At 30.4% G+C, this 8777-nt stretch overlaps 1 protein-coding gene across 1 annotated transcript; it reads left to right on the top strand.

The window, feature by feature from the left end:
- Nucleotides 1–3830: 3830 nt before the first annotated feature.
- Nucleotides 3831–7299, top strand: LOC108557343 (dnaJ homolog dnj-5). The gene is made up of 3 exons (XM_017913828.1): nucleotides 3831–5294; nucleotides 6081–6204; nucleotides 6258–7299. Exons 1-3 carry the CDS (start codon nucleotides 4019–4021, stop codon nucleotides 7216–7218), a joined length of 2361 nt encoding a protein of 786 aa, XP_017769317.1. The 5' UTR covers nucleotides 3831–4018; the 3' UTR covers nucleotides 7219–7299.
- The last annotated feature ends 1478 nt before the right edge of the window (nucleotides 7300–8777 follow it).

Raw genomic sequence — 8777 nt, 5'->3', positions numbered from 1 at the left:
TTTAATTTGTGAGAAAAAAAAATAAGTAATAGTGAAAATAAGTTTTTGTGAAAATTCTAAATGTTGAGATTCGAAAACCGGTTTTCTTTAAATAAGTTTTTGTATAAAATGAAAGCCTTTATTGAAAATTCCGAATTATAAGATTTTACGTAAAACACTACAGTTTTATCTTAATTTCAATGTTTCGTAGATAATATTCCCTCTTAGAAGTTGCCTTTACTAACCGAAATATTGGATCAGAAGATAAGATCCGATAATTACTCGTTGGGGTGTTAACGATTTAAAACCCTAACGAAATAATCGATGGCAGTACCTTTCATACTGATAACAAATCACCACTGACAGATTTTGCCCCTCCTTAAATTAACAACCGTGAAGATTATTTTCTAATCACATCTAGGGACTTTCTTAGCTTATACTGGAAATCAGATTGGGAGCATCTCAATTACAAACTGATGACAATTAAATACTAATGTATTTGCAGAAAATCCATGTTATTTTAAGAAAATATATTTCTTACACTTTTACAAGATTGTTCAATTTACAATTTTATTAAAATATTGTTTCCAGTAAGATTATCTGTATATTAATTAACAAAGCATTTTTTTTTTGCTCTGTGTTACATGGATTCAAATTGTACAGATGTCACGTATGCATGACAGAAACGTGTACGATCTGATTTTCTCAGAGAATAATACAATAGCTCGAGCCCCCTCAAATATTTTGCGTAAAGACAACAACAACAAAAGAACAATCCCCATGGAAATTAGTCCCGCATCCCTCATAATATGTTTTTGAGAGAGTTTATATGAGATTTCATGCACAAAACATTACGAAATTAACATGTGACACCAATATATTTGCTAGGTAAATCTAATGAAATGTTTATAGAATTTAATTAAAATTTTGTTTAACCATTCATTTTATAAAATTTTAATTATATCATTCATTTTATAATTTATTACCTCAATAAAATTTGTTAGCTTAAAATCATTTTTGATATCAATATTTTTACAATTTAGTATTTATATTTGTTGCAAGTTTTTAGAAACATTAAATTATACAATATAATAAATTAATTATATTATGTAATCTTGTATAGTTATATAATATAATAAAGATAATAAACATGTTTTTACATATATTCTGCTTCTGAACATAACTTCTTTCTTATCTTGCCTTATTAAATGGATGACAATTATATAAGACAACTTCTTGTTCCTGCAGCATAAACATTATTTTCATCTGATATAAAGATGTTTATTAATTAGGTAAGTTTATCTTGTCAACTGAGACTAACTAATTTATCATATAAATAAGCTCATTACCTCGTTTCTCTTTCCTCATTGCTTATCGATATTTTAGCTTATAACAAATATCAATAAGTATACAAATATATTAAGCTTTACTTAAATTCGAATATCTTTATTTGTAAATTGATTACTAATTATATAATTTCATGTCACTGCTCAACGACTAAAACTTTAAAACATATTTTTTTTAATTAAATTTTAAGATAATTTTATATTTTAAAATATGTTTCAACTTATAACTGTAATATAATTATAAAAATAAATTCCATTAATAGTTAAGGTGATACATTTTAATTAAGAATAATTTTGTTAATGGACTAAAAGCTTTTCATTTAGACTAAAAAAAACTTAAAATATATGCAAAATGTGTTTAATTTGTCAACTTATATAAGCAATAAAACAGTAAACCACAGAACGGAACAAAAATTGCATTATTCCTTCTATAACGGTGTTTCTATATAATACAACTTGATTAGTTTAACCTTGTTATGTTGATTTATTACAGTTCCTTCAGCATTTTATGACTTCATGTTTGGATCTACCCATCCTCAATTCTTCCAAAATTTCTGACGAATCTGATTCATCACTGCTGGTGATAAAGGTTTTACTAAACTAAAGTTACTAAACTAAACTTTAGAACTTTCACTTCAACCGTTCTATATTATTTTAAACATTTAAAACTTTAATAATAATTAATTTTAAGTGAATATTAGAAAATTCACTAGAAACGTCTATGGCTTCATTATATGTCAATGATGGGTTAAGAACAATTTCGATAAGATACTTTTAAATCTATAGCTTAGATGGAAATGAATTCATGGCATTAATTAACCCATTTTTGGCCAAACTCCAACAATGAAAAAGCATTAATTTTATTTGCAAATACAAATTTATTCATAGATAGGTCCAACATATAGGTAAAAAGTACTAACCACAATTTCTTGCCATGCATAGCAATACAATAAGTGTTCACAGACTGATCACTTAGATCCCATTTTCTTGTTATAATATTTGAATGCACAAGAAAATCATTGATTTTATCAAATTGAAAATCAAAAGTACTTCTCAGTTATTTTGCTAATACATTTGACGATTGACACTTCGACATTCTATTCTCTCTAGTGGTAGATGTTGCCCTAAAGTCCTTTTCGGTCACAGTTTTCATCAAGATGTCTTACTTTTATAATTCAACATATTAAAATACACATCTACAAGTTTTAGCTACTTCTCACTAGATTGCCAAAAAATCAATAAACATGATGTAAATGCTTGGGTACAGTGTGCAAAAATGGGTTAATACATCTATCTAAAGTATATTGGTAGACGAATATATAGAGAAACAATGGACAATTAACATTTTTAATTTGAATGATGTAAAAAGGAGATTTGATTTGTAAAAATAACAGGAATTAGGTTTCGATAGATCGTGATACCAATGAATCGCATTATAAAAGTGTTGACTGTAATATAATGTTGGTTATCATGAAACCCGATGATTATGAAATCGACGTAACAAATACATTTGTAGAGATTAGCAATGATTTTTTTATAGTAAACTAATATATTTATTACTTATGATTATACTTACTCTAAGAAGCTAATTATCGTTTTCTCCTTCATCGTTTTATATGTGATTACAGCTCTATTTCCGCTACTTTTCTTTTCAACCCTTTATTGTGATATTTCTTAACAACTTTTTTCTAATCAAACAAGAAGGAAGTTGTCATGTGTACCAACATATTGCGTATCAAAACATTCATTTTATAAAATGGAATAGGTTGACAAGTTGTAATCTAAATTTCTATTATATTTTGTCTCTTCTGATGAAATTACGTACATATAATTAATATGAAGACAATGTAAAGCGATTACATCACTATTTCTGCTACCTATAATGAAAACAATATAAAATTGAGTTTTAACGTAAATTTTTATTATATTTTTGTCTACCAATAGGAAATGATTATTAAAATGAAATTTTTCGAAATTCAGTTAAAGAAAATTATTATTTTATTTTTATTAAGTTACATACAAATATCAAAATTTTTTATAGAAATTGTTTCCTAAAAAATAACGCTCTGGCATTTCCAATTTTACTTTTAATTTCTTTCAAAAGCATTATTAAAAACGTGCTGAAGTGGATTTAATTTCAAATAATGTTAAATCTTTACATATAGGATAAATAATTTGGTAATAGAGATTTGCAGATAAGTTCAAAACAATAATTTACTGAATTTTGAACATCGTGCGCCATCAAGTGGCGAAAAGCTGTAATATAAATGTAAAAGAAAGACGTGTTTATTTAAAGTTAAACCGTTTTTTTACTACGCTGCTTTGTATTTTTAACAAATTTGGTTTTATTTTGCAATTTCAATGATATAAAGCAATGATGTTAAATAATTTATTTTTCTTGTATACATAAAAATATTTATTTACGATGATAAAATAGGAATCTGCAAGTTGCAGCGTGGTGCGTCAATTATAAAAGAAAAAACGTTTTTGACAAATGACAGCTTGTCAAAAATAATGTTGAAATAAGTTTTAATTCTTTTCTTTAGTGTATTTTTATTGATACGTGCCAAAAAGCAGAGAGCTACTATGGTTTTAAATAATTTTATTTAATAGAAGAAGAGATCGCCATTTTATTGAATATTATCTGTCTGCTTTATCAAGTAACCATAAAAAAGCAAAATACATCATTAAGAATGAGTGATTCCAGCAGGAAGACTTCCAATGGAGCTGTAGAGCAAATCATGAGGAACATGACTTCTGATATTCAGAATGCTGATGGCCAATACATACAGCTTGGCTTCACTCCACCAGCTACACCGCAGGAACCTTGGAATTCCATGCCTCAAACATCTTTCATACCACCATTCAATATGCGCCCAGCTGAGCACTCAATGCCTTCGTATCAACCAATGGAGCAATTCCCTCAACAGCCAGTCTCATATAACTACATGTCACAATCAAACTTCTTCAACCAAGACACCTTTGAGCCACCCAATCTAGCATATCCAAGCCATCAAGATGTTCAATATCAACCAGACTATAAGCTGTTCCTTGCCCACAAGAACAGCATTGACAATTTCAATGATAATGCAGTTTCAGTGGCAGTGTCAAATCCAATTAGCGCTGATAGATCACCATTGATAGACAATCTCTTTGGAAATTGGACTCCAAACACTAGTGGAACCTATTCACCATTTGGTAATGTACCATCATTCAATGCTAATCACATATTTGAGCCGCAGCCTCCAGAATTCCCAAGCAGAAATTTAATTCGACAAGTCATTGATGAGCCACCAAAATTCAGCTTGGATGAGCAGCCAAGCTTTCAATTCAATAGGGACACCAAGAAACCTAGAATTGTAGCAGAGGTTAAGCCGATGAGGCCAAGTTATTCTGATGTGCTCCTGAAAAGTGCCCCTCAGACTAACGTTAAATTGAATAAAACAGAGGGCAAGGAAACCAGACAAAAGAAGGATATTAAGAAGAACACCAAGAATGAGAAGCAGAAGACTTCGGCCACTCTGAGTCGCTCAAATACAACTAATGAGATCAAAGATATTACCGCTGATAAGGCTGCTACATTATCTAAAAATTCTGAGAAAAACAAGGATGTGAAGAATTGCAATCTAAATAGGAAATGGGCATCATTGGATAATGTGACACAAGACACAAGCAATGATTTCAAAACTGATTTTACTGAGAACAAAAAACCCAAGAAACCACAGGAGAATATCAACAAGAGCGCTTCTGCTAAATTGAATCCAAGGAAAGTTAGTAAAAATGATAATACTGAAATTGAATCTGGAAATAGTAAGGGGGACACTGTTAATAATAACAAATCTTCAACTAAGAGAGGAAACAAAGGTGGAAATAAACAAAGAGGATATGAGAATAATTATGGAAGTAATGAGAAACCACCTGGTAAGAGGTCTCAGAGGAATAGAAAGAAAGATAATCCAGTGCCATTTGGTAAGTATTATTTATGATTATTTGAAATAACTGTTAAAGTTTTCTAAAAGTCAATTATTATTAACGAAATATACATGCAAAAAAAAGCAGACATGATAAATATATTTTTTAGATAGTGAAGAATTGATAATGTTTTAAAAATAGTTTTGATATATTTTTTACATTTGAAAACATATTCCAGCATTGAAATCATTATTTTTCTATATTTTATCTGCTTATTTTTAATTAGCGCATTACAAAATACTCCAAATTGAAATGAATATTTCCTAATAACATTAATTTATTGATCAGATATCGTATAATCGTTACAATAATAATTATAAAGACAAAAGAAAAACAACAATTCTAAATGCATTTGGTCTTTCTGCCCGTTATTGTTTTCAAATTAAATTAAAACATATTTTACTTCATATACAACTACAAATAATAATTTGGATTTCAAATTAAATTTTAAATGGGTTCAACAAATCGAAACATGTTTATCTAAAATAAAAGTTAATCATCTTTATTTTAACTTAAATTAGTTGCTGTAAAAAGCAAGGCAACTATCGTTAGATTTTATATATAATTGTTACTTAATTGCGTTTTTTTAATAGATATAGTTAAGTTATTTAAAATAAGGTTGCACAGTATTTATTTTTGTACAACTTGTAATAAACGTAAATATTATAAAACTTACATTTTATAATTTAACTTATTTTAAATTATTATTAATTAATGAAAAATCACGCTTTGAAGTTTCTTTATTGTTACAAATAATTACTAATAATATTTATTTGTTTGTAGGTATTATTGGGTTGAAACTGAAAGAGTATCTTGGTTGGTGGAAATATATAGTGAAATTTCTCTTTTGGTTGTTACATTTGATATCTGATATATTGAGTCTCAGCTCCCATTTGATTCAACACTGGTAAGTCAATAAATGTTTGTATTTTGAATGGTTCTAAACTACTTGTTTTTTAGGGGTAGCAATTTATATATTTGGCTTGTAATTCATTGGGCATTATTCTTGGAAACCAGTGTATTGATCGCGAAACGTATGAAGGTGTTCACTTGGTTTTATGACAAGTTTAAAAAGGAGAAAGAGCCTGAGAAGAAGGCTGGGTTCGTTCATCCCGGTTTACACAATAACATAAATATGCCAACTACCGGGGAAGAAGCCATGAAAAGGTTATTGGCGTGCAAAGGAAAGGATCCATACAGTATTTTGGGAGTGACTCCTATGTGCACTGACGCTGACATCAAGAATTACTACAAAAAGCAAGCCAAATTGGTGCATCCGGATAAGAACCAGCAGCCGGGCGCAGAAGAGGCTTTCAAAATATTGGTACATGCTTTCGACATGATCGGTGAACCGGAGCGCAGAGCTGCCTACGACAGAGGCGTCGCAGAGTCCGCCCATGCCAAACAGGCGATGACGGAACTAACCGAACTATTGGTGCAGCTTCAGCAGAAGGTTGAAGCTGCTGCGAACACGATCCGATGCAGCGCGTGCGGTCTTAGACACAAGAGGATCAAAGTTGATAGACCCTGCTATGCGGCCAGGAATTGCGCGACCTGCAAGATCCATCACTCTGCCAAGGAAGGAGACATCTGGGCGGAGGCCCGCTGTTTCGGCTTCCTTTGGCATTATTATGCCTGTATGGATGGCGGAGTCTACGACATCACCGAGTGGGCAGCCTGCCAGAAGGACAGCTTGAAGCATCTTAAGCCGGACACGCACAACGTCCAATATCGAATTGCCCTGGGCAAGCAGAACAGCAGCCCTCCGCGGAGAAACGCCGGACCTTCGAGCCAGGGCAGCGCCGCCAACACCACCAATAACTCCACGCCAAACAAGAATCCGGATCTCGACAAGCTTTTCAACAGCTTCTGCAACCACAACGCCGAAAATCTCAGACGCAAATCCAAAAAGGCTAAATGATCTTTTAGACTAACAATGGAAACTATTGCATGCTTAATTTTATTTTAGTGACGATCGAAATCGAACATGAAAATACAAAATATAAATAAATATTGCTTTAATATTTTAAAATTTCAAAAAAATAAAATACAAAATTAATTACAATGTCTGCCATTCACACTTACCTTTAAAAATAGTTGTAAAAAAATATAAAACCCTATCCAGTCCACAGTAGTAGTTTATAGCCATGCTCACTTATCGAATAGTTTTAACGTGCATTCGATAATCAAATTATTTAACAAACTAATGTATAAATATCCCTTGGAGCGTACGACATCAGACGGTTGTATTTTGACAAATCTTATTTAACGTCTCAATTGACATCTAGATAGAAATTAGTCTAGATGTCAAATTAATACGTTAAATTATTTTTTAGAGAGTAAAATAAAAACTATTATCATCAAATGCCAATAGAGAAAGCACATGACACAAGTATGGAAGGTACTCCGAATAGTAAAATAAAAGCAAAATTCATTCAAACAGAATAATTAACAAATACGGAAAAAAATTAAAAAACAATTCTGAATTCTTAATATAACCGACCGAGCTAAAACACTTATTTTAAACATTCAGACCAGAATTGAAATGTGGTACATGCACGCATATAGAAATCAAATCTTATGTCTTATCTGTCTTGTTCAAAATGTTGTATATATTGCCACAGCAGAAGAAGTTTATTTCTGTCTCACTATGAAGCGGAAATTTTAATTGGGTTTTTCTTAATTTTTAGTCAAATTACCTGTATTTGTTATCAAGTAATTTTGGTAATTATATTGGCCAATGAGCATATTCTTAACCATTTGCGGACGGAGCAATTTGACGTACTCTGTCAGTATCTAAACCGTTTCGATAATTTAAGTCAAAGCTTAATCAAAAACATGACGCTCCGACTGGAAAAGACTATTGGCTTCTCGCTAAGAAGATTACATGACTGCGCATACAATTTTGTATAAATAGTTGTATATATATATAAAAAAGGTCAAATTCATAAAGTAAACATGTTATTTTCCTCGTCGATTCGAAATCAATTTTTTTTTTTCATAGTAAAAAAGGGTCTATATTACAAACCGGTCAACCGAAATACCGTCTATCGAAATCCCGACTGTATCGAAATCCCGACTATATCGAAAATTTTTACAATAACATTTTAAAATTATTTTTGAGCGTAGTCACCTTGTGCTACAGTTTTATTATTAATAACAATAAATTACTATTCATTTATTTGATTTTTTGAATTATTCATAATAAACCTTAACAATATGAAATAATCTCAAACACAATTAGATTATTAATTGTTATTATTTATTATTAATAACAATTCCGGAATAATTTAAAAATGTTATTTTCGATATAGTCGGGATTTTGATACAGTAAGGATTATGGTTGTCAGGATTTCGATACAGTCGGGATTTCGAATGTCGGGCTTGCGATTGCCACCGTATAAAAAACTCAGTATGGTACAAATTTCTAATATGCAAAAAAAAAATATATTTTTGATCAATAGTGTATTTTTACATATT

Source organism: Nicrophorus vespilloides, unplaced genomic scaffold (genome assembly GCF_001412225.1).
Source record: "Nicrophorus vespilloides isolate i.1.1-1 unplaced genomic scaffold, Nicve_v1.0, whole genome shotgun sequence".
NCBI lineage: Eukaryota > Metazoa > Arthropoda > Insecta > Coleoptera > Silphidae > Nicrophorus > Nicrophorus vespilloides.
The sequence above is the reverse complement of the archived record's forward strand: the minus strand, read 5'-3'. Positions and strand labels throughout refer to the sequence as shown.